Below are 26,573 nucleotides of genomic sequence, written 5' to 3'. Positions count from 1 at the left end.
GCATCCGCATTTTACATTGTAAAGAGCAATGTACTTCAGTAGTGGTAATTTGAGACCTAGTGACGCAAACTCAGAAAGTTTTTGTTCTTGTGTACATATTCCAAACAGCACCTTACCTTTGTGTCAAAGGCAATTCAGAGACTAACATTTCCAAAGGACAAAACACATTCGTTGAGTATTGACTTATATCAAAATGGCATTTCTCAGCCACTTTAGAACATCATCCTGTTAAAGATATAATCTCACTACTCTTTGTGCTGCACTCAACCATAAAATGGCCCAGAAAAATAATCCGCTGTCTATTAGCGGCCTTTTTTTATAGCAATTTACCAGATCTTTAGTTTATTTTGGAATCCTGTTCATTGACGCTGAGTTGTTATGAAGAAACTCAGCAGCAGCTTGACTTTGCATACATGAAGAAGGTTCAGGAGACATTGATGACTCACACAGAAGCATCAATGAACTTGTTTGTTGTGTAGTCCCATCCCAAATCTGAAATATCTCTTCCTGAAGGCATACTTAAACCCTACTTAAAAGTTTAGCTAAACCATAAATGTAAACAGAGATATTGCGGGGGCTGTAAACACACATTCTTACCGTAACAATGTCAGCTTGACCATACTGCAGTAGAGCCTATTGGTGTGTGCATACAATTGTGAGTATGTGTTATGTGTGAACTTTCTCTTCTGACCTGGGTGGGATTGTAGCATTTGAGCCAGTACTGTCTTATCATACAGCTGTTACGTCTCCCGTCATCTATGGAGACCTGTAGTCGAACTACTGCTCTGCCGCAGACAGGTTATGATCTACTGCTGTTATATTGGACACTGACCTGAAGGAGACCTGAGGTAAGCTGGAATTTCCACCACAGCTACATTCTTTTGTTCTATATTGCATGTCTTTTGCTCTCAGCTGTCACCTGTCATCACTTATTACTGTGAAACAGTATTGCCCTAAGCAGGGGCGGTTCTACCATTTGCCATTTACCTCTCAAGTGTGCTTCAACCAGTAGTTCATTCACGAATGTCAGAGACATGCAGGCAACTCTCATCCACGCTTTGACGATCATGCACAGATGCAACATGGACCTGCTTGTGGTTCTTCTAACTGTCAGATAAGATAATTCTACATTTTACCAAACTACACTAAAAAAAGACTTGCATTTAAGTCCACCATCCATGGATGACAGCAGTGCGTCAGCGCCTTGGTACTGGAGATCAAAACCCCTGGGGAAGGTGAGGCGACGGGTTCAAGACCTCCGCATCCCTTCCCCCTCTTGCTATGACTTGATAGCCAACAGACCGGCGTTGGACCTGAGCCATAACGAGAGCGCCCGGCTGGCAGTGGACTCCCTGCTCAGCCGCGGCTTAGAGGGATACCACGAGGTGTTGAACGCAGAAGGAGAAGTGGACTTTCTGTCACAGCTGGAGAAGATTTACATCCTGGAAAATGGGAGGGATGGAAACACAGGTTGTAAGTGTTTGTTCTTACATTGTGATGTATCCTTTTCACACTACTCTTTGCAGCCTGTTGTGTTTGAAAACATAAGATAACCATCAGATTGATTCATTGGATTAAAAAATAGCTGGTCTTATTACTTTTTCATCGCTTTTTGCATTACACAGCTGATCCTGGTGCATCTGATGAAAGTGACACAGACTTTGACAGTTTGTCTACTGGATCCCAGTCTGCCACACAATGTCCTGCAGTGTCCACAGACAGTGATCCCATTTTGGCAGGTTTGGACCTGAGCAGCCAAAAAGGTATTACAGGGGTAGAAAACTTTTATGGAAGCAAGTCATTTCCAAAAAAAACTACTATTACTCTGCTACTAGTAAAAAAAAAAAATCTGGTGTTTTAACTCTTGGTATTTAAAATCCTGCAGAGACTTTAGTGTGTCAGCCCATTGTACTTATATGTTAAATCAGTATCCATTCTCATTTGCTGCCGTCTCTGATTATGTTTTTGTCCCTTCCAGATGTAAAGCAGACTGACCCTGCCCTGGATAAGCCAGATGTTGAGGTTTATTTTCAGTTTGACAACAGGGCAGCCAGCATGAAAGACCTGGTCAGAGAGTTCATCAGAAACGCTGGAATGGTGTGTGTGTTGTGTGCGTGTTTCCTTATGTGAAAAAAGGAACATGTTTGCCTGTACATGTGAGGGATGATAGAAAATGTTAGTACTGGATCTTGTGTGCTGAAAAGTCAGATACACAGTGGGTGATATGTGTCTGTGCATGTATTTGCTATAGTGATTGACATCTTTAGACGTGTGTGTGTGTGTGTGTGTGTGTGTGTGTGTGTGTGTTTAGGCCCTGGCCATAGTGATGGACAGCTTCAGTGACGTAGAGCTGCTCTGTGATCTTCTCGAGGCGAGCAGGAAGAGGAATGTGTCTGTTTATCTGCTGCTGGATCATCTCCACCTGAACCTGTTTGTGAGCATGTGGCAGGAACTCAAACTCAACAGCAAAAACTTTCCTGTGAGTCTGTTCATCTTCCTCTTTCCACCCCCTGCCTGTCTGAGCCTTGCTGCATTCTGTTTGGTGGTATAGCTAGAGAGATTTTTATTGTCCCATGAGGGAGATTTGTTTGTAATATACACGGAAAAATACATCAACAGGTATATAGACACATAGAAACAACCACATTTACAACTGCGACACCGGATCTATACAAAGTCAGCGAGATAGTTTGTTCAGCAGTGCAATGGCAGAAGCAACAAAACTTCTGCCAAAGCGAGTCCTTCTACACCTCAGAGTCCTGTATCTGCGGCCAGATGGCAGCAGTCTGAAGTGTGGATATACAGGGTGATTGGTGTCATTGACAATGGTGAGAGCAAGGCGTGTGATGGCTCCATCTTTCAGGTCTGAGATCTTGGGTAAAGGGGAGCTGATTATTTTGAAGGCGAAGTGTGTTCTTGGTGAGTTTGTTTTTGTTAGAAATGGTGAGCATGCTGTAGAAACAGGGCTAACAGTACAGCAGGGTGGGTTGGATTATGCTTTTGTAAAGTAACAACAGGAGGTGTGTGGCAACAGAAAGTGCTCTGAGTTTACGGATGACAATGTAATCTCTGCTAAGATCGTATGTGGATATCGGTAACGTGTTGATTGTCTAAAGTGAGTCCAAGGTATGTGAATTTATTGACTTGTTCTACTGTCTTGTTATGGATGAAGACAGGAAACAGTCCAGTGTTCGGTGCGTTAAAGACCAGTTATTTTGTTTTCCCTATATTCAAATTGAGGTAGTTGTCAGTGCACCACTGTATGAAATGAGAGATGGAGTGTTGATAGGCTGTAATGGAGATGTTGTCATTGAGTAGACCCAGTATGGCAGTGTCATCTGAATAATTATAGTATGTGGTGGTGGGTGAGGGGCTGATGCAGACATTTGTTACAGGGTGACTAGGGACTGAGAACACAGCCTTGAGGGGCTCCGGTATTGTTGATAATGGTTGGTGAAGGGACAGTTCCAATTCTTACAGCCTGTGGCCGGTCACTCAGGAAGTTATGGACCCAGTGGATCATCTGGTGCCGTTGAATCGTGTTAAAGGTGGAGCTAAAGTTCTCCAGGCATTTCATTGCTATGGGAGTGAGTGCAACAGGCCAGTAATGGTTAGGTTCAGATGGGCGGGGTTTCTTGGGTACCGGTATAATGTTAGATGTCTTCCAGAGGGTAGAAATCGATGCTGTCCTGTAAGATTCCGAGAAGATGGAGAAGAGTTCCATGGCATATAGAACTCTCTCATGGATAGAGGGATGGATGTGACGTCAGCAAGATCCCTCCATCCATCTTCATTAGTGTCATTTTTAGTAACTAACCCTCCTCCACCTCTACTAACCAACGAGCCACAGCAGCACACAGCGCAGATTATCTGACTTCCTGTTAGATGCAAACACTGGACACATGATACTGCACATGGAAAGCAACATAGCCAGACTGCACATGATGGACATGCTGCTGTTTTCTTTGGTCTCTTTGGTTGTTTTTTAGCTCTCTTTCCCAAGCTGACCTTTGATATTCAGCATAGGCGTCAGAGTCTGCTAGGAAAAGCAGGGGATTTTTTGAGAATACAGCGCTGCTACTGTTGTTGTTAAAATGTAAATGACTGTGATGCACTGATGTGACCTTTAAATTACATTGCAGTTGTATTTCTTCAATACTATCGTGGTGGTGCTCTGTATAAAACATATTCATATATTATTTTTTTTTTTATCTTTAGAAATCTTTAATTTGCTGCTGCGATCACCAGCTACTTAAAGTGCCCATATTATGAAAAAATCACTTTTTCTGGGATTTGGGGTGTTCTTTTGTGTCTCTGGTGCTTCCACACATATACAAACTTTGAAAAAAATCCATCCATGCTGTTTAGAGTGAGATACAGTTTCTGAATGTGTCCTGCCTTCAGTCTCTGGGTGAGCTGTTCAAAATCAGCACGGCTTGTGACGTCACAAGCCGAAACGAGCAGGCTAACCGCAACCATTAGCTCGTAGCGTTAGCATGCTAACGCTAATGCTAACGCTAATGCTAACGCTAGCATGCTAACGCTAGCATGCTACCTCGTTCTCAATAGCAAAGCACTGCTACAACACACACAAGTTCACCATAATCTACAAAAGAACTACTTACATGTGTGCCCTCATTTAGAAGTCTCCCAGCTAATCCTGCCTTGTAACTGACCGAAGTTGTATAAACAGCCTTTCTTTTACTGTCTATGGAGCTAGCTAGCTAACATGATCTACATCTGAGCTACTGCACATGTGCGAGTGCAATCAAAGATAGTACAGAAGAAGAAGAAGAAAAGGTCTCACTCTGTAGCTAAAACAGAGACCAGCTGAAAAGAGGATCTGCAGCAGTGAGAGAGAGCGGTGCAGTACAACAAAAATATGGTGTTTTTTGAAAATTAAACCATGTAAACCTATTCTGGTACAACCTTAAAATACAATATGAACCTGAAAATGAGCATAATATGGCTGCTTTAATATGCAAACATCGAAAGTTTAACTACACTGGGTGATGAAGATAATTGACTTTTTATGAATGTACCAATTTACCAAACTATCAAAACACCTCAACTTCTCACTGCCTTGGAAAATGTGCTTTTTCCCCTGCTTCCTGGAGTGAAAAACTAACAAATGATACATTGAATAATTGATTAAGAATTGCTGTGTGTGTGTGTGTGTGTGTGTGTGTGTGTGTGTGTGTGTGTGTGTGTGTGTGTGTGTGTGTGTGCGTGCATGCATGCGTGCGTGCGCGTGTGCGTGTGTGTGTGTGAGTGTGTGAATAGAAACTGTCAGTACACAGTGTGGATGGACAGACCTACTGTGCCAAGACAGGCAGGAAGCTGACTGGTCAGATTGCTGAGAGTTTTATCATCTCTGACTGGACTGAGGTGTTGACTGGCTCATACAGGTACACACACACACACACACACACACACACACACACACACATACACACACACTCACTTGAACACATTCAAATAGCAATTTTTTTTATAAATAATAATAATAATAAAGGAAAAAAAAGTTTGTGTTCTTCTAAGTCTAGATTTGCATGTTCAGTCTGTGTCCACTTTACCTTTGTCTCTTTCCTTTTTAGTTTTCTGCTCTACCATTAATGTGTGTGTGTGTGTGTGTGTGTGTGTGTGTGTGCGTGTGTGTGTGTGTGTGTGTGTGTGTGTGTGTGTGTGTGTGTGTGTGTGCGCGTGTGGTTTCTCTTCAGTTTCTCCTGGCTGTCCTGGCAGACCCATCGTGGTCTTGCTGTTCTTGTAAAGGGCAGCGCAGTCACACCTTTCCATCAGGAATTCCTCAGGCTACATTCCAGCTCCAAACCAATCCCCGGCTTTGATACTTTTATCACAGTGCCTCACACTCTCCCTCTTTACACCACATTACATGCAGCTGAAAGCACTTACAATGATCCCAGTAAGTCAAAACCGAGCCCGACCAAAACAATATGCCCCAGGGCTCAGAAGGAAGATGGTCAAGAAGACACTCAAACAAAAGCAAAAATGCCGGTTTTATCCAATTCACAGAGTGCAGAATTGGAGTGCAGCAAGGGTAAGCCCCAACCTCTACACAGAGCAAGCGCTGGTACACAAATGCATGAAAAACCTCCACAATTGTGCCTAAAACCCCTTATTCAACCAGGGGCACTGCAGAGTGTATCTGTGGGAGAGCATACAATAGGAGCTGTCTGCACACAACTTGGAGCACAAACACATGTAGAGTTTCTGGAGAAGAATCAACCCCAGATCCAGAGTCACTCAAACCCTCTCAGTCAGCCCCATGTCTCAAATGTTCAGTCTCACCACTTCATCGCCACTACAGCTGAGAAGAATGCGAGGGCTCAAGAGTCAAACCCTCTATACACTGCTTCCCCTACATATGATCAGCACAGGATTGTCAGCTATCAACCAACTTTCAGGATTAATCTCGAGCACCATTATGTGGGTACTGAAGGTCTTTTCTTTCACCAAAGGAATAGGAACAGATTGACAGAGCATTCTGGGATTGCTCCAGGTCTAGACACACAAAGACGACAATGGAACTACTTACTTAACTTTAAACCAAAGGCTGACTTTCTATCTGCTAATCCCAAAGTCCTGCCTCCTTCCACATTACAGCAAAAACAAGCAAAGACAGACCTGTGGCTTCCTTTAACCCACCCGAGGGGACACACATCTGGGCTACAAACTAAAGTGTCCTCTCTAGGAACAAGGAGGCAAGATCACCCCCAGAAGCATCACCAACCCTCCCTCCAGTTGCACCAAACCACAGAGGCTTCAGGTTCAAAGTCAGCATCATCAGCCCTGGGAGCTCATCTTAAACCTCAGCTCCAGTCAGACTCCAAGCTGTTCTTACCAGGTACAGGAGCCACACAACATCTACAGCCCCACACTTCACAGCAGGCGAGGCCCCCTCCAAGACTAAACTGGATGAGCCAGAGTCGCACTGAAAGACCCAGACCTGTGGCTCGCCTCAGCTCCTTCAGCACCAACTACGGGACGGGACAGCAAACGGACGGACAGGTGGGTTGGAGGCCGTTTCATAGCAGCATGAATACATCGGTAGGAAGGAGCCAGAGCACGGCTGACAGACAATTAGCAGGCCTTAATCCAAACATAACCAAGCCCTGACAGAAATATACAGACAGATACAAGTTGATCTTTAAAGTATATTCTACTGTTTAAAACATATGAAATCTATTTTACTGTTTAAAAAATATATGAAATTATATTAAATGAGTGTATTTTGTCTACAGAATTATGTGTTAAGACTGATGTGTGAACTATTTTTAGAGCATCAACCTTTGTGTGATTTGTGTGTAGCATTTAAAAAAAAAAAAATTCTTAAAAAAAAAAGATTTAATTTTTGCTTAGTAAATGTTTTTAAACCCTAAAAGCCTATACAATTGTGTCAAAAATGTGATAGTTTTTTAACAGAATATTCGGTTGACTTTGTTGTGTTCCTATTCAAAAGCCCTGCAAACCCACACAGTGTTTTCAGTTATTAGCTGATTAGACCTCTGCTGAGGTTACAGTTTTTTACAATTGCTATGACAATTTTTTCAAAATTTGTAACAACTTTCCTAAACTCTTCACACAGTTAGCACAACATCCGTCTGTGTAGGCTATACAATTACATTTTTTTCCCGATCACTATGACAATTTTTTCAATACTTTTAACAACTTTCCTAAACTCTTAACATAGTTAGCACAACATCCGCCTGTGTAGGCTATACATTTAACACATTTCTTGTTGCTTTGACACAAAATGCATACAGTTAAATTTAAAATGCTTGAACTTTTTTGGATGGATTTTTACTGACTAATTTGCAAATGCTTTCACTCTGTATGTCAGAACAGATAACATCATGTTCTAAACCTAATGTATAGGCTAAAGTGAAAGTGAACACATATGCATGTGCACAAATAAACACAAATATACCCCCTCCATTTTATTCCATTGCTACTGAGAAACAGCTGTGATTGATCTATTTGCATAGGCAAATAGATCAATCACAGCTGATTCCCATCTAGGAAACACACTCAGGTGTTGAGGTTTAGTCAATCGCATGACCATATGTTATTGTAGTACATACAGTAAAAGAGGACCTATTTGGGCTGATTTTGTGTGGAAAAGGAACAATAAAGATGAACACAAATAAAGTAAGAAAAATTGCTGCACGAGTGAGAGGAAGACAAGTACCAGGACAATTCTGTCTCTGTCTTCTTTTTTTCATATAGTAAACCGTACATTCTATAAAGCTACTCTGAGATGGGTCATTCATTTTGTTTTCATTTCATATTGAATTTCTGCAGCAAAATAAACAAAATGCGTGCATTTACTAAACCCAACAAAACAAAAATGTAGAGAGGCTTCAAGATAAACTGCAGTGCAAAAAACAATCTATGATCAATACAATATACTATTGTCTATTATATAAGGGCAAACCTGACACATATGAAATAATGCAGTTTCTGTAATTCCATCTGATATTAGTGTTTTGTATGACATTGTGCAGTGATTGACTAAATGTTCCTGTTGGAAGAGAACATGTGTTAGTGTTTTGGAAGAATTATTTGATTTTGAGACATGTTTGCATTGTTTTGGTAGACAGTGTATTGTGTTAGTGAATTATTGTATTTTCAAAATTAGTGTTAGAGTTTAGTTTTCAATGTGTGATTTTGAGCATGAAATGAACTGTTTTGCCAATTGTGTGTTGTAGGTGTGTTGGTGCGTTAAGAGTTTAGGAAAGTTGTTAAAAGTATTGAAAAAATTGTCATAGCAATCGGAAAAAAATGTAGCACATTTCTTGTTGCTTTGACACAAAATGCATACAGTTAACACAAATTTAAAATGCTTGAACTTCTTTTACACACAAGCTCCACCAAGACCAAAACAATGGATCTTTACTGCCAAATTTACACATGCTATACATACATTACACTCACTCTGTATGTCAGGACAGATAGCAACATGTTCTAAACTTACCTTAAAGGCTAAAGTCAAAGTGAGCAGCTGTTCATATTGTAAATTAAATTGGATTTTGTTCCATTGCTACTTAGAAACAGCTGATTGAAGTTATGCAAATAGATCGATCACAGATGATTGACATCTAGGAAACACACTCGGGTGTTGAGGTTCTTTCAATCGCATGACCATATAGTAGTACATAAAAGAGGTTCTATTTGACAGTATAGATGAACATAAAGAAAGGAGGAAAATACCTGCACGAGTGAGAGGAAGACGAGTACTAGGACAATTCTGTCTCTGTCTTCTTTTTTTCATAGACCGTACATTCTATAAAGCTACTCTGAGATGGGTCATTAATTTTCGGTATTGAATTTCTGCAGCAAAAGAAACAAAATGCATGTATTTACTAAACCCAACAAAACAATTTCTGTAATGTGTTGTTAGTGTTTTGTATGACATTGTGCTATGATTAACTAAATGTTCCTGTTGGAAGAGAACATGTCTTAGTGTTTTGGAAGAATTATTTGATTTTGAGACATGTTTGCATTGTTTTGGTAGACAGTTTATTGTGTTAGTGAATTATTGTATTTTGAAAATCAGTGTTGGAGTTTAGTTTACAATGTATGATTTTGAGAATGAAATGAACTGTTTTGCCAATTGTGTGTTGTAGGTATGTTGGTGTGTTAAGAGTTTAGAAAAGCTGTTAAAAGAGAAAAAATTGTCATAGTGATCGTATAAATGTGAATAAAAGTGATCGTGTGATGTCACTAAACCAGTATTATATATATATATATATATATATATATATATAATATAGTATAATATCAGATACAACACGACAAACAGTGAGGGAGACATCAGTTAAGCACTGTGTGAGGTCTAATGAGGTCATTACTGTAAGGGAAAACACCTGTGTGGGTGTAACATGTATGGGGGCGTTATATTACCCATGTAAAAGAAGAAAATAAAGTCTCCCCTTACCAACTGCTCTTGGTACAACTGTTCATTATTTCATTTTCATTCATTGTGTGAATGCTGATTCAGCAGCATTTACAGTATTGTTGTCCGAAGCTTTTTTATTATTATTCCGCTTCATCTTCCATATGTTTTTAGTGGCCTAATACTTCTGCATACTTTCACCTACAAAAAACATTCAAATATCAAAATGTTCAGCTCTTTAAGGACATTTATGCTTGTATACAATTTCTCACATAATGGCCTTCCTCAGGCTTCTTCCACTTCGAAATGCTATTTTTCCAACATATTTTCACCTATAGACTTCATTCAAACTTTAAACTGTTCACAAAACTTCAACCTTCAGCTATTACATTATGATTCAGCTTCTTAATAGCTTTTACAGTGTTTGTGTTATCACTGTTAATTGCTTCTTTCAGGCTTTTTCTGCGTTTATAATGGGTGTGTATTGCGTGACTTAGACTTAGTTTGCATGTTCTTCCAGACTTTCTTTGACATACTATACTATGATTTTTTTTCAGTATATGACTCTTTTCGGATTACTATAATATGACTTTTTATGACTTTTTTTATACATACTATACTATGACTTTTTTATCACTTCATTCAACGTACTATACTATGACCTTTTTATCACTTTTTTCGATGTACTACTGTATATTATGACTATTTTTGATATTCTATCCTATGACTTTTTCGATATACTATACTCTGACTTTTTAAAGATTTTTTCCGACGTTTCGAGTTTTTACGCACCACATATCTGAAACAAACTCCTTTATGCACCACATATCTGAAACAAACTCCCAGAAAACTGCAGGTCTGCTGCAACTCTCAGTTTTTTTAAATCAAGGCTGAAGACCTTCCTTTTATATATATATACTTGATGCTGCCTTTCTTTAAATAATTGTTTATTTCTTATACTGCACTGTAACTTCTATTCTCGTATTTTATCTGTTTTTTATATTTTTAATTATTTTAAACTGCTCTTTAATGTTTCCTGTAAAGCACTTTGAATTGCCCTGTTGCATGTATGTGCTATACAAATAAAGCTGCCTTGCCTTGCCTTGCTTTTTTTTCAACATTCTATACTATGAATTTGAATCACTCTTTTCAACATTCTATACTATACAATGGCTTTTTTTTAATTACTTTTATCAACATTTTTCGACATACTATACTATGACTTTTTTCCCACAAAATGCTATACTATGAATTTTTTATCACTTTTTTCGAAATGCTATACTATCACTTTTTTGCCGTGCTCTACTATGACTTTTTATCACTTTTTATGACATGCTGTACTATACTATAACTTTTTTATCACTTTTTTCGACATGCTATACTATGACTTTTTTATGACTTTTCAACTTACTAATACTATGACTTTTTTATCAGTTTTTTCCACAGACTATACTATGACTTGTTTTGATACACTATTCTATGACTTTTCTATGACTATCACTTTGGCATGCTATACTATGACTTTTTTATAACTTTTTTCGACATGCTATACTATGACTTTTTTCAACATGCTATGCTGTTTTCTTTTGACATGCTATATGACTTTTTTCGACATGCTATACTATGACTTGATCACTTTTTTCAACATGCTATACTGTTTTTTTTGCCATGCTATACTATGACTTTTTTATCACTTTTTTCGACATATACTTTGACATTTTTATGAATTTTTTCGACATGCTATACTATGACTTTTTTCGACATGCTATACTATGACTTTCTAATCACTTTTTTCAACATACTACACTATGACTTTTTTATGACTTTTTTTGACATGCTATACTATGTTTTTTTTATTACTTTTTTTTAACATATATTACAACTTTTTTATTACTTTTTTGGACATGCTATACTATGACTTTATCACTTTTTGACATGCTATACTATGACTTTTTTATCACATATTTTGACATTCTATACTATTACTTTATCATTTTTTTTCGACATACTATACCATGACATGACATATATTTTTTGACCTGCTATACTATGACCTTTTTATCACTTTATTCGACAAACTCTGCTATGACTTTCTTATCACTTTTTTCAACATACTATACTATGACTTTTTGACTTTTTTTGACATACTATACCATGGATTTTTCAACATACTATACCTTTTTTTATCACTTTTTTCGACATGCTATACTATGACTTTTTTTTCACTTTTTCAACATGCTATACCAACCCTTTTTATAACTTTGTTTGACATACTATACTGACATTTTTATAATTTTTTCCGACATGCTATACTATGACTTTTTGATCACTTTTTTCGACATGCTACACTATGACTTTTTTCGACATGCTATACTGCGACTTTTTTATCACTTTTTTTGACATGCTAAACTCTGACTTTTCTATCACTTTTTTCAACATCCTATACCATGAGTTTTTTTGACATGCTATACTATGACTTTCTAATCACTTTTTTCAACATACTATACTAATTACTTTTTCATCACTTTTTTCAACATGCTATACTATGACTTTTTTATAACTTTTTTCGACATGCTATACTATGTTTTTTTTCGACATGCTATACTATGACTTTTTTCGACATGCTATACCATGACTTTTTTTGACCTGCTATGCTATGACTTTTTATGACTTTTTTTCAACATACTATACTATGACTTTTTTATCACTTTTTTTGACATATTATGACTTTTATGACTTTTTCGACATACTATACTAAGACTTTGTTTTATCACTTTTTTGTACATGATATACTATGAATTTTCTATTACTTTTTTCGACATACTTTGACTTTTTTAATCACCTTTTTTGACATCCTATACCATGAGTATATGTTTTTTCAACATACTATACTATGACTATTTTCAACATACTATACTATCACTTATCACTTTTTTTACATACTAGTATTTGACTTTTTTATCACTTTTTTTGACTATGACTTTTTTCGACATACTATACTATGACTTTTTTATAATTTTATTTAACATACTATACTATGACTTTCATGACTTTGTTTTCGACATACTATACAACTTTTTTTTTACATAAACTGACTTTTCTTATGACTTTTTCGAGATACAATGACTTTTTGATACTTTTTTCCTCATTCTATACTATGACTTTTTTCGATTAACTATACTATGACTTTTTAGACATACTATACTATGCCTTTTTTATCACTTTTTTCGACATGCTATACTATGACTCGTCACTTTTTCCGACATACTATACTATTAATTTGTATCACTCTTTCGACATACTATACTATGACTTTTTGTACACACCATCTTATGACTTCTTTATGACTTTTTTGATATACTATACTATGACTTTTTTGAAATACCATACTATGACCTTTTCATCATTTTATTTAACATACTATACTTTGACTGTTATGACTTTGTTCGACATTCTATACTTTTTGGACATTCTATCTTATGACTTTTTTTATCACTTTTTTACGACATACTATACTATGACTTTATTCTACACACCATACTATGACTATGATAGATACACCTATGGAGCTAATAATGATAATATGCTTTTCCTGCTATGACGTGAAAATGTCTGCTAACCCATCATTTGTTTTCAGCCCGTTTGGGTTGCTTCTGCACAAAATGTTTGAGGATATTTCAGAAACAAAAACAACACATTTTTATTTTAATCATTCTTAAGATATGAACATGTTAAGGCATTAGTGACATTTTGGGCAGAACATTCAAACAATTTTTCACTTTGATTCCTGTCTCAATGTAGAACAGAATCACTGCCATAAATGATATTACACACAGTATGAAGTGGATGAAACATTAGTGGGTCTATGTATGGCTGGTTTGTTTGATACTGTCGGATTAACATTCACTATGCAGTTCTCCTTGTGCTTGAATTAAGTGAAGAGGTGAAGATGAAGAATTCTGTGATATTTTAAGAGTGTGATTTATTCTTTTGAACATTGTTTTTTTTGTGGTACTTTTGAGATTGACAGAATTTAAAGTTGACTTTTGACTTCTATTTGTGTATTTCCACATGTATGTGGACTTGATATTATATCAATAATGTCTACTTCTGTTTCAGGACCTGGCTTTCAGTTCATTCAGTCAGTCAGTGTCTTTTGCTCTTTGATGGGGTCTGTACAGTGACGGGACCTTCAGCATGTTCTTCATTCCCTCCCTGTCTGCCAACTTCTCTGCAAACATGCATCTCTGGAGCATCAGGACTCAGTGTCTGTCTGTGTCTGATGTTGACAGCCATCAGTCTCTAGCACCCCAGTCATTAAGATCTTGTTCCACCAGCGCCCCTTGAAACTCTGCAGACACACACTGGCCAGACTCTCCCCATCCTGGTAGTCCTCCCTCATCTTCTCTGGGATCAGGTCCTCTGACACCACCTGGGAGATCAAACAGAGAGAAACTCAAAGTGCGTTACTGTGTAAAAACTATCCACTGACTTTAACTTAACCCAAACCAAGGCTAACCCTAACCTGCCTGAAATTAAGGCATGACACAGCATGTACAGTGGTGCTCATAAGTTTATGAACCCATGCTAAAGTTGACTAAAAATAGGAATAAATAAATCATCTTTTGGAAATTGATCTTAATGCCTTAATTAAAAAGATAGGAAAAAAATCAACCTTTAAGGACACCAATTTTCTTTGTGAATGAATAATGTATCGTGAATAAATAAATGTTCTTCCTTAAAATACAGGGGGCATAAGTAAGTACACCCCTATGTTAAATTCCCATAGAGGCAGGCAGATGTTTATTTTTAAAGGCCAGTTATTTCATGGATCCAGGATACTATGCATCCTGATAAAGTTCCCTTGGCCTTTGGAATTAAAATTACCCCACATCATCACATACACTTCACCATACCTAGAGATTGGCATGGTTAGCCTAATAGCTGGTTTGATTAGCATTGAGAGATGATCTTATGGAAAGTACCCCATGCCAATCTCTAGGTATGATGAAGGGTATGTGATGATGTGGGGCTATTTTAATTCCAAAGACCAAGGGAACTTTATCAGGATGCATAGTATCCTGGATCCATGAAATACAGTGAGGAAAATAAGTATTTGAACACCCTGCTATTTTGCAAGTTCGCCCACTTAGAAATCATGGAGGGGTCTGAAATTGTCATCGTAGGTGCATGTCCACTATGAGAGACATAATCTAAAAAAAAAAAAATCCAGAAATCACAATGTATGATTTTTTAACTATTTATTTGTATGATACAGCTGCAAATAAGTATTTGAACACCTGAGAAAAATCAATGTTAATATTTGGTACAGCAGCCTTTGTTTGCAATTACAGAGGTCAAACGTTTCCTGTAGTTTTTCACCAGGTTTGCACACACTGCAGGAGGGATTTTGGCCCACTCCTCCACACAGATCTTCTCTAGATCAGTCAGGTTTCTGGGCTGTCGCTGAGAAACACGGAGTTTGAGCTCCCTCCAAAGATTCTCTATTGGGTTTAGGTCTGGAGACTGGCTAGGCCACGCCAGAACCTTGATATGCTTCTTACAGAGCCACTCCTTGGTTATCATGGCTGTGTGCTTCGGGTCATTGTCATGTTGGAAGACCCAGCCTCGACCCATCTTCAATGCTCTAACTGAGGGAAGGAGGTTGTTCCCCAAAATCTCGCAATACATGGCCCCGGTCATCCTCTCCTTAATACAGTGCAGTCGCCCTGTCCCATGTGCAGAAAAACACCCCCAAAGCATGATGCTACCACCCCCATGCTTCACAGTAGGGATGGTGTTCTTGGGATGGTACTCATCATTCTTCTTCCTCCAAACACGGTTAGTGGAATTATGACCAAAAAGTTCTATTTTGGTCTCATCTGACCACATGACTTTCTCCCATGACTCCTCTGGATCATCCAAATGGTCATTGGCAAACTTAAGACGGGCCTTGACATGTGCTGGTTTAAGCAGGGGAACCTTCCGTGCCATGCATGATTTCAAACCATGACGTCTTAGTGTATTACCAACAGTAACCTTGGAAACGGTGGTCCCAGCTCTTTTCAGGTCATTGACCAGCTCCTCCCGTGTAGTTCTGGGCTGATTTGTCACCTTTCTTAGGATCATTGAGACCCCACGAGGTGAGATCTTGCATGGAGCCCCAGTCCGAGGGAGATTGACAGTCATGTTTAGCTTCTTCCATTTTCTAATGATTGCTCCAACAGTGGACCTTTTTTCACCAAGCTGCTTGGCAATTTCCCCGTAGCCCTTTCCAGCCTTGTGGAGGTGTACAATTTTGTCTCTAGTGTCTTTGGACAGCTCTTTGGTCTTGGCCATGTTAGTAGTTGGATTCTTACTGATTGTATGGGGTGGACAGGTGTCTTTATGCAGCTAACGACCTCAAACAGGTGCATCTAATTTAGGATAATAAATGGAGTGGAGGTGGACATTTTAAAGTCAGACTAACAGGTCTTTGAGGGTCAGAATTCTAGCTGATAGACAGGTGTTCAAATACTTATTTGCAGCTGTATCATACAAATAAATAGTTAAAAAATCATATATTGTGATTTCTGGATTTTTTTTTTTTAGATTATGTCTCTCACAGTGGACATGCACCTACGATGACAATTTCAGACCCCTCCATGATTTCTAAGTGGGAGAACTTGCAAAATAGCAGGGTGTTCAAATACTTATTTTCCTCACTGTAACTGGCCTTTAAAAATAAAAATCAGCCTGCCTCTATGGGAATTTAACATAAGGGTGTGTATACTTATGCCCCCTGTATTTTAAGGAAGAACATGTATTATTATTATTATTATTCATTTACAAAGAAAATTTGTGTCCTTAAAGGTTGGATTTTTCCTATTTTTTTAATTAAGGCATTAAGATCAATTTCCAAAAGATGATTTTTTTATTCCTCGTTTTTATATTTTTGTATAAACTATAAACCAGGAGCGCGTCTTCACCTCAGTGAGAGCCTGCAGGGTGGTTTCTTTGGGATTCAGCCTCTGTAACACCTCGTCTGTCGTCTGGAGGGTGCTTTCAGTGCGCTGCAGCACAAAGGAGGACTGCTGCTGTCGAAGGATTCTCAACAGGAGTCTGAGGGAGACAGAAGAGACATTCAGACACTATGATTTATAATTTAAACTCTTTATAAATACTCAGAGAAAATCTCTAATTTGAGCACACATCCAACTGTGGTATTACAGAGTGCCTTAGTACAAACTACATAACTAATGTTTTGCAGATTATCTGGACAAGACCACTGGTTAAAATTAGGTATTTTAAAAGCTGTAGATTTCTTGGTTAGATTTTTTTTAAACCTAAAAGCTCCTTTCCTTCAAGAAGTTTACACAACATCTGGGCCAGCTGCTCTTTCCAGTGGCTTTCAACTATTACAATATGTCACATATGTAGCAAAATTGGCTGATATTTTGTGTGCTGTGTGTGTTTTTGTGTGTAAAGTATATGAGGCATAGGGATTACAATCGCTATGCTGTACCTCGTCCTAATGAAACAGGTGCACGCTTTCAGCCAGATTCTGTCCTCATCCAGCTCTGATGCCTCTTCCTGTTGTTCCTCACGCTGTTCTTCTACTGATTCAAAGCTCTGTGGGGAACACAAACCTAATAAAGGCAAATATGACAGCTCACATCAGGCCATGAAGACAAATCATTTGTTCATCAAACAACAACTTGCAAAAAAAAAAGAAAAGAGCAGGAGCATTCATCCATCAAACCATTTTTCCTGTATAACTGTCTCTCAAGAAAGGAAGATAACTCTATCCTACCGGTGGTTCTGTCACTCTCCAGCAGCTGCAGACACGTCTGTCCCAGGCTGTACCAGTGCCAGGGGTTGAAGGGCAGCATGCTACACAGCTGCTGCAGAGACGTCATCTTTAATCGTACGTCTCCAAAATGCTGGTAGATGCTGACTTTGAGCAGCAGGAGGCTGATCAGGTGACAGGTGTTGGAGGCTTCTTTGCTCTGGAGAAACATCATCTATACATTACGACTGATTTCTGGCCATTTTCTAAGCCAAAGCTTTCAGACTGATTTCTTACTGAAATTTAAGTAGACTACAAAATTTGACTTGCTTCTTCGGCTAGTTTATCTATCACAGAGAACATTTAAATTACCTGTAGCTTTATTCATGTTACATGCCTTGTACTCAGGGGCTCATAAAAGCATCCAACACATTTATCTTTATTAGCTCATAAAGCTGAAGTAAAAAACAAATAACTAACATACTGTGAATAAAAAGCAATTGCTACCTGAAGGGTAAGAAGAAATCTTTTCCCCCACCAAAACTATGCTATACTTTAAGAAACGATCATTAATACTATCCTTATTGTGTATTGTAACATATAATACACAAACTATATATACGGTACAACAGCTAGTTACTATATACTAATGGCTTTCTATACTAACAGTTTTTCATCATGACAGTAGGAACAAACATAAACATTGTTTAAATAAAAATAATCAAATCAAACTGTCAATGTAGTCATTTGGGATTTATATATATATATAAATATATATATATGAGATTTTCACAATGACAGCAGGCTGTTCCAGTTCCAGTAAGTAAAAGCAGGAAAGGCAGAACAAGTTTTGAAGAATTACCAGTAAGTCAGCTAAGTCCAGCGCCCTTTCTCTCTGTCCCAGTCTGGTGCAGCATCGGGCCATTCCTTCCAGCACATCTCTTCTGATAGTCAGGTTGTTGTCAGCAACCCACTCCAGGCAGCTACTGTATGCATCCAAGGCTTTCTATACCCACCACACCATCCCCCAACACAACATCACACACCTCATAGTGGACAATGGAGAGTGGTATGAATGAGCAAGAAAAAAGGTTGGCACGTTATGAGGCAAACCCAGTGTTTTATTTGTCCCAAGCAGCTTATGTTGGTACTATTACTGTAAATGTACTTAAACAACAAACTTATTGTTGTCCACATTACAGCTGTATTTAATACTCTAGCAATTCAACCTGGTTTTATCTTATTCAAGAGTTTTGGTGCAATGTGGCTAAATGTTTTTCACAAGTCGTTTTTATGTTGTCTGATAATGTTGTTGTGTGTCCTGTTGGATATAATTTGTTAATGTGTACATTACAAGAATAAATGATGTAACAAAGTCCTGTCTGATGTTATCTCTGCAGCAGCTTTACAGAAACATTCAAATACTGGCCAACAACGTGGCCGGGTTGGTTCAGTGGGTAGAGCAGGCGCACATATACTGAGAGGTTTATGCCTCGACGCAGAGGTCCAGGGTTCGAATCCGACCAGTGGCGATTTTCTGCATGTCTTCCCCCTCTCTCTCCCCTTTCACCTAGCTGTCCTATCAATTAAAGGCGGAAAAGCCCAAAAAAATAACAGTGCTGCATAATAGTCCCTATGGACAAGCTGATAAAATGTACATTTCTGAAGGACACTAAAGAGATTCCACTATTTGTTGTAACCAATTTCACTGGTAGAATGTCAAATGTCATAACTGATGAGTCACAATGGTCATTAACAAGCATTTGAAATTAGGGATAATATACCTGATGGTTTCCCTGTCTCACAGCCAAGTCACCTCTAAACTTAAAGACTTTCTGCTTCTCCAAAGGATCATCTGTGTCCAGAGCAGTGCTCTCACAGAACCACTGCAGAGACAAACAACAGGGGGAAAGATGACAATTTAAAAAAAAAACTGCATGCACAATGCATTATTGACATGTACAGTGCCACAAATAGAATGTAAAGCAATATAAAAAATAAAAAAAACGTTGTGTTGTCTGTCTTAAAATGTATGCAGAACACCGTGTGTTACATGCGATTTATAGTTTGGTTTAATTTATTTCTTAATTTTTTTTGTCTTTGCACGCCCCATGTTTGATAGAAGGTATACGTGCAGTTTAGTATCCTAAATTCCCCATACAATGTCCTTAATTAGTTATGAACCTGCTAAACCACCTGTGCTACCCTACCCTACCCCTAAACTTAACCTGTCTCAAATAAGACCCTCATCATTTGGGACACTCAGTTTTTGGAAAATAATTTGGGACACTAAACTGCACGTAAGCCCAACTGTTCATGCATGTTGTTGGAACGACCGATTCAACTTAACCTTAGCTTGCTTGCTAGCAGCTTTTTATTTATCGCTTTTCCCCCGTCATAAAGCCTTCAAGACAGTGCCACTTCATCCATGTTCAGTATCATCGCTACACACAACTTGGTACCGCATGTAACATTACCCGGTGAAGTTTAGCTATGCTGAACAGACTCACCTCTGGTTTACATAGTTTGGCGTTATAAGACGACAGAGCCACAGAGACTCGGTCTCTCGCCTCCAAAAACACCGAATCGTCAAACGTGCTTCCAAATATCTCCATCCGGACCCAAAAATACGATTAATTCCCCAATTTCAGCAGGTAACGTTACGCATGTCAATAAAACAGCTAGCTGTAGTTCATGTTTGTTTACACCCTCATGGTTACGCAGTCCTTAACTGTAAAGTGCTCAACTAACAACAGTGTCCAGGGTTTATAGTTCCGGGCAGAAAGGTTCCGGTGTTGTGCCGAGTTTTTCCGCATCCACTCGGGCAGTATCAATACTATCTGCCTCATATCCTATCCAAACACTCATTCGCTGCCGAAAATTGCATCCACCTCACAGGCAGCAAGTAAATACTACTACTACTGAGTCTAATCAAAAATTGATGACCCTAAACGTTCTAAAATTAGAGATTTCAGATCATTTATCATCATTGATGAACATGGCAAAGAAGTATATATAGTTTTTAAACAGTAGACTTAAAATTAATTTACCGTGTGGATGCAATTCTCGGCAGGGATGCAGAACTTGGCACAACACCGGCAGATGATGAAAACGGGCATGCAGCACACATCAGCGTAACGAGAATGAATTGTTCAAATTCATCTGAACTTTTATTTTAACTGACACTGACATCCTAAAAACAAATAGTGTGAAAGGCAAGTTTGCATCTTCATAGTGCACTAAAAAGGTTAACTGATATATGATATATTATTAACAGGTATACATTAAATAGCCTAATAATATTCATATATTTCCTGTGCATTCAGCTGAAATAATATACAGTAAATTAATCCAATCCAAATACCTATTGAAGGCTGCAAATGTTTTATATCAACAAAGGTATATGCAAATATATGTGGCCACATAAAATGTAGGCCTATACAATGTAAATTGCAATGCATTTTTTTCGTCATTTTTGTATATTTGAGACATCTAAAATGATTTCTTCCACCAAAAAAACATTCTTACATATTATAACAGTGGAAATTAGTAATCTATCATATAATAATTATATTACGGTATCATGAATTCAAATGGATACATTGACACAACTTCAAACTTCAACTTTAAACATATTCCAGACATCTACAAAGTCAGTGCATGCATGGCCTAAAATACAGAGTGAAACTAATAAATAAACAGTTACTAAATATATATATATATATGTTTTGTTGTAAGCCAGGGGCGATTTTAACCCTTTTTTAAGGGTGCTGAAGTACCCGTAAACTTGATGCCGGCACCCCTAAAAAATATTTGTTAAAAAAAAAAAAAAAGTCTGTGTTAATCTACTGTGAGCTAAGGAGTTCTGCTCTAGAAATATCACAGCATTGTGAAACTAAACCCAGAATGTAGATGCCTAGATCATTCAGAAAAACATTCTGAGCCATTTTTAGAAAATAGTCAAAATCGCATAAATCTCTAATTTTCCAAAGTTATTGATACTGCTTATTGGAAATGTCTGCTTATCTATATATACATATCCGATTTCATTTGTACTACTACCTCACCTTTGTAGTAATGGCCCTGTGGCTCAACATTAAAGTAAGAATTGTTGGTTTCTTTCTAGTTATATAATTCAGTGTTTCCCATACAATGATGGTCCAAAATGATGTTAAAATACACAGTTAGCACAGTACACACGTCAAAACAGAGTGGGGAAGAGAAAGAAAAACAAGAGGGAGAACACATGCAAACAGGCCCTTTGTCTGGTATGTAACATCTAGAAACGCCCCTGTTGTAAGCCATATTTACACTTCAGGTGAGAGTGGAGATGCTCTCGGCATCATTCCATCACTTTTATGTGGAAAGCTGCTGCAGTGGGCCTGAACCCATCACCTACAGCACATCAGAGGAGAATTTGTCACAGCACAACAATGTCCCCACTGACACGCGATCAAATGAAAAAGAGGGACTGAGAAAAGCAAAACATTAATTTCTCACATGTGGGCTACTTTGCACAGATGAAATTAAACGTCTCGTTGTCAAGCTTGCTGTACCAGAGATGGTCCTCTTTTCTGTCCATGGCAACACTCATGTCACACTCTTCTATCTTACTATTTGGAGCCCAGCGATTGAATTCTAAGTGCTGATCATCGACCCAGAACCAGAAGTTGAGGGTGCAGGTGTAGCGAAGGCCCAGCCACACAAAAGGAGTGTCGGCCTTCCGGGCCTCCAACTCAGCCCAGACCTGAGTGTCTTCGTCAACAATGGAAGCCAGGTCCATGCCGTTGTCCCTGCAGTAGTACAGGGCATCTACCCACGTCTTCTTCTCTTTGACCAGCTCAAAGCTTGATTCTAGAGGGGAGAAAACATCAGGGAGTCATTCACTTTAGAAACCAATATGTCTTCTATGATGGCTCTTATTCTCTTATTCACTCCAACGCTTACTCTTCTTAAATTTTGGAATATAAAACAAAGGGCAAATTAGAGAAAAATAGAATGCATAAATAAATGAAATGGAAAGATTTCCGAGAAACTGAACATCTGAGAAAAAAACAGAAATGTGCAACACAAAAATTAGCCCATGTGATGTCATTTATAAATTGCAGCATAGCCTGTAAGTTTCTCGAGACACTATGTATCAAACCTTGAGTCCTGTGGCCATCACTTCACTTGAAAAATAATCCAGAAAAATTAGAGCCTTTTCCCTGATGCATACAGCATGTCAATTTAAATTCTTCATAGTAGGCCATAGTTTTGCAAATCTTTAATGTACTAAAATATTAGTGTGGGTTTTTGCTTAGCCTGCTGTTTGTCATAATACTATGTGTTCTTTAATAATGACCTTTGTTCACATTCCAGGAAAGTATTACCTCATCTCTAAGCAACTCACTTTGAGGAGAACTTTTATGTAGCTTACCTTTTATTATGCCGAAGATCATCACTTCACACAGAATTAGAGTTTTTTCCGATAAGAACACCGTGATGTAGCGCCCCGACACTGTTGTATTAAATAAATAGTAATTGAAATGGTTTTTCTTGAAGTTTTGGATGGTTGTACGCCTGGAAGAGAGAACAAGATGAACATACAGTAAGAGGGGGAGACAACATTAGCCTATATGCACAACCTATCTAAAAAAGCAAATACTGGACAAGCCGAAGCCTGAAATTGTGAAATTAAACAAAGTAACACAAAGGTATTACAATGGGTTGGCGGTGCCGTTGTTCTGACGAGAGTTCCCAATGTAGATCTGAGCACCGCTCATATCAGTATTGACTTGGTCTAGGTTGTAGATAGTGATGTTAGAAATTCTGTAGACACCGAGCAGGTCAATTCTCCACCAGGAGTTGTTCAGTTCCAGTGTGTCAGCACATTTTTCCAGATCCCCATCAATAGCTCTGTCAGCCGTATAGGTGGTAACGCCATTTGTATAGTTTGTTGACTGAGATGTTGTCCCATTACGTGTTATGTCTTCTATTTGGCAGCGAGCTGCAAATGAAAAGAGAAAAAATATATAAAATTCACTTCAAAATATTGGCCCTTACATATTTAGCATAGAAATATGTTTATATTTTTTTTTTACATGACTTGAGAGAAATGAAACTGAGGTGTAAAAATGCATTTAGTCCTACCTGTTTTTTTTTCCAAGTGTGCACTTCCTGTGGAATGTGAAAAAGAATTCCTGTTCCCTATTTATAAAATATATTTTAGTCATGTCAAGTTACTGGCAGCTATGATATCATTGCTTGGTAATACAGCAGTAAGCACAGAACACCCATACTTCAATAAATACGTAATGGCCTGCATGGCATACAAGTCAAATCCTCTCCTCAAGTTGTGTGCTTCTTTCAGGAGTGTAGAGCAATTTACAGTAAAACACAGTGAACTATTTCATCACTTTATCCATGATTCACATTTTTGTGGACATCTCATTCTGTATGTCAATTATTTAAAAAGTCACTGACATGGATGTGAATAAAGCGAGCTACAGTACTTACCAATCAGAGAAACGATCAATAGAGTCCACAGCATCTTTACTGTGGAGGAGAAAACACAGCAACATCAGTTGACCAAGGACAAGTTAAATGTTCTGTACAAGTGAAATAAAGCTTTCAATTTCCTTTCAATTGCACACGTCTCTACATCTAAGAAAATACTTTGTAAGGACTCTTTAACATTACAAAAATTGAAAAACAATCTATGTTGTACTAACCTTCCTCACCTTGTCAGCCTTTATCTCTCTCCACAATGATGGTAAATTGATGCCCTCTCCCAGCTACAGCTGTATTTCTACTTATCTCCTTTCCTTGAATGCTGCCTATATGAAAATACACTAACCCCAAGCAACGCTATCTCTCCTGGTTGTCACTCAGATTCCAGCTATTTCCCTAGTCAAAGCACCTCAAGGAAATATTCAAATCTGTCAAGATATCTGGACTGCAAGGCGCTTTGTGGATGTGCATGAGTGTTCCAATACATGCAAACACCTCTGCAGTCCCTTGATATTATTTGCATTTGCTTTAACAGAGAAGTTTGGAGTTCGACCCAAATATATACAAATCTATTCCCCCTACATCTGTGTAAAGCTTGCCACAAAATAAATGTGATTGTCAGTTACATGTTACTTTTCAACAGATGGACTTTTGATGGACTCTAAGAACAAAAAAATAGTAACAACTTTTTCTACAGCTGGCACTGAATCACTGATGGTTTATTTAAAACACTGTTAATACTATCAACTGTGATGATAAATTCCTCAAATGATTAATAAGTAGCTACAGCGATTTAAAAGTAACAAATGGTGACTGACCCTAGGGTCCTAGTTTTAATGGGACACTATGCAGTAGTTTGTTCTCGGCATCTGTATTTAGTCCAGACTGCTTCATTTCACATTTATTCAAAGCAAAACATGCAAAATGTTGCTCACAAGTGCACATCTTTTGATCGAATTTTTTTTTTTAATTATAATCTTTATTGGGTTTTGTCCTCAAACAAGTATAAAATATAACTCTTTTAAATCAAGCTAGAAATCAAGCCTCAATAAAAGCTGGGGCTTTAAATTAAGATTGCACATATCGTCTGCCTCACAGCTGGCAGCTACAAGCTGATGTTTGCAGGGACTGCAAAAGAAATTGTTAGCTTTCTAAAGGAAGCCTCCGGAGGCGAGCGCACATACATATCATGTTTAATCAAAGTTTATGAAAGATACTCTCTCAGTTTTTAACACATTTCAGATGTACAGGCAGAGTGTAGAAATAACTAAGATGGAAATGTCAGTTCCGTGGACACAGAATAACACCAATTTGTCCTGTTTAGTTTTAGTTTTTGGTCATCATCGACAACAACATCTTTGCCTACATTACCTGCAAAAAATTCAACTCTAGTAAGCCAGTTTAATTCCCAGAATCCCTTCTTGTCGTCAATAAGGTGTTCTGGGTAAGTCTTGGGTAAGGCATATCAGTTCAATCTCAAGTTCAAGACTGAGATCCCAGCTTGTTTCTAGGGGACCAAATGTCACTTAAAGTCAGGAGTGACATTTTAAAACAAGTAAATACTTGTCGTCTTTAAAATAATAATAATAATTTATACTTTATTAATCCTGCAATACAATGTTTTCACTCTGTTAGAATCCACAGGCCTGAAATACACACATACTCTCAGTACCTATACATGCACCAATGGAGAGATGTCAGAGTGAGGGGGCTGCTGCAGCTGTCAATGGACAGGCGCCCCGAGCAGTTGGGGGGGTTCGGTGCCTTGCTCAAGAGCACCTAGGTAGTGCCCAGGAGGTGAACCGGCACCTCTCCAGCTACCAGTCCACCACCTTACTTTGGTTCGTGTGGGGACTTGAACCAGCTACCCTCCGGCTCCCAACCCAACTCCCTACAGACTGAGCTACTGCCTCCCCAAAATGAAACCTTTAATGAGAGTATACAGTTAAATCATTGTATTCTTCCTACAGTATCTGTGTCTACGGAACCAACTGTAACTTAATACAGGAGCTGAGAGATCACTATCATCATTCGGTAAAACAGGTCAGGTAATACGAGTTGTGTTGAAGCAGGAACAAAGAGAAAAATGTTAAAAAGCAAAGCACACTCTTTAGAAACAATAACTTGGGGTAAAAACTGTCAACAGATACAAATTAGAGCAGAAAAACCACTGTAATGGAGTTTTAAAAAAAAACATTTATACATACAGTAAATTACAATTCTGACAAGGTTTTGTTTTTTTGCCAATAAAAAAAGCTGGCTGCTGTATAGTGAAAACATTTGAATCTCTGATTGCTGTAAGAAACATTCAACCAACTATCTGTCTAAATACAGAAAACAAATAAGGACTGTAGCAGGAGTATTAGCGAAGGATACAGATATGACATATGCACAATA

General features: G+C 38.1%; 3 protein-coding genes across 7 annotated transcripts; 1 reads left to right on the top strand and 2 right to left on the bottom strand.

Moving 5' to 3' along the window:
* The first annotated feature begins 995 nt into the window (after window positions 1-995).
* LOC116035270 (protein FAM83A) lies at window positions 996-9,967 on the top strand. Of its 3 annotated transcripts, XR_004898637.1 has the most exons (7): window positions 997-1,473; window positions 1,626-1,763; window positions 1,979-2,097; window positions 2,312-2,479; window positions 5,284-5,408; window positions 5,721-7,431; window positions 9,806-9,967. XR_004898637.1 is itself a non-coding variant. In XM_036006656.1 (6 exons), the coding sequence occupies exons 1-6, from the start codon at window positions 1,179-1,181 to the stop codon at window positions 7,135-7,137; spliced, it is 2,259 nt and encodes a 752-aa protein (XP_035862549.1). In that variant the 5' UTR covers window positions 996-1,178; the 3' UTR covers window positions 7,138-7,525. The 3 variants fall into 3 exon arrangements, 2 of the variants coding, with proteins under 2 accessions (XP_035862549.1, XP_031134134.1); XM_036006656.1 differs by lacking the exon at window positions 9,806-9,967 and having other exon boundaries at window positions 996-1,470; window positions 5,721-7,525; XM_031278274.2 differs by lacking the exon at window positions 9,806-9,967 and having other exon boundaries at window positions 5,721-7,525.
* Window positions 9,968-13,591: 3,624 nt separating this feature from the next.
* zgc:101716 (uncharacterized protein LOC492784 homolog) lies at window positions 13,592-20,457 on the bottom strand. 2 transcript variants are annotated; one of them, XM_036006560.1, is made up of 8 exons: window positions 20,195-20,457; window positions 19,469-19,570; window positions 18,547-18,690; window positions 17,709-17,904; window positions 17,421-17,544; window positions 16,885-17,017; window positions 14,191-14,348; window positions 13,592-14,101 (listed from the first exon to the last, which is right to left on the bottom strand). In XM_036006560.1, exons 1-8 carry the CDS (start codon window positions 20,297-20,299, stop codon window positions 14,059-14,061), a joined length of 1,005 nt encoding a protein of 334 aa, XP_035862453.1. In that variant the 5' UTR covers window positions 20,300-20,457; the 3' UTR covers window positions 13,592-14,058. The 2 variants fall into 2 exon arrangements, with proteins under 2 accessions (XP_035862453.1, XP_031134220.2); XM_031278360.2 differs by having other exon boundaries at window positions 13,592-14,348.
* A 594-nt stretch (window positions 20,458-21,051) lies between these two features.
* LOC116035334 (fucolectin-1-like) lies at window positions 21,052-24,533 on the bottom strand. Of its 2 annotated transcripts, none has more exons than XM_031278363.2 (6): window positions 24,407-24,533; window positions 24,183-24,221; window positions 23,817-23,843; window positions 23,388-23,673; window positions 23,104-23,246; window positions 21,052-22,538 (listed from the first exon to the last, which is right to left on the bottom strand). In XM_031278363.2, the coding sequence occupies exons 2-6, from the start codon at window positions 24,214-24,216 to the stop codon at window positions 22,192-22,194; spliced, it is 837 nt and encodes a 278-aa protein (XP_031134223.1). In that variant the 5' UTR covers window positions 24,217-24,221; window positions 24,407-24,533; the 3' UTR covers window positions 21,052-22,191. The 2 variants fall into 2 exon arrangements, with proteins under 2 accessions (XP_031134223.1, XP_031134221.1); XM_031278361.2 differs by having other exon boundaries at window positions 24,398-24,532.
* Between the last annotated feature and the right edge of the window lie 2,040 nt (window positions 24,534-26,573).

The sequence above is a fragment of the Sander lucioperca genome, chromosome 10 (genome assembly GCF_008315115.2).
Source record: "Sander lucioperca isolate FBNREF2018 chromosome 10, SLUC_FBN_1.2, whole genome shotgun sequence".
In the NCBI taxonomy this organism is placed as follows: Eukaryota; Metazoa; Chordata; class Actinopteri; order Perciformes; family Percidae; genus Sander; species Sander lucioperca.
This window is presented reverse-complemented; position numbering and strand designations above follow the sequence as displayed.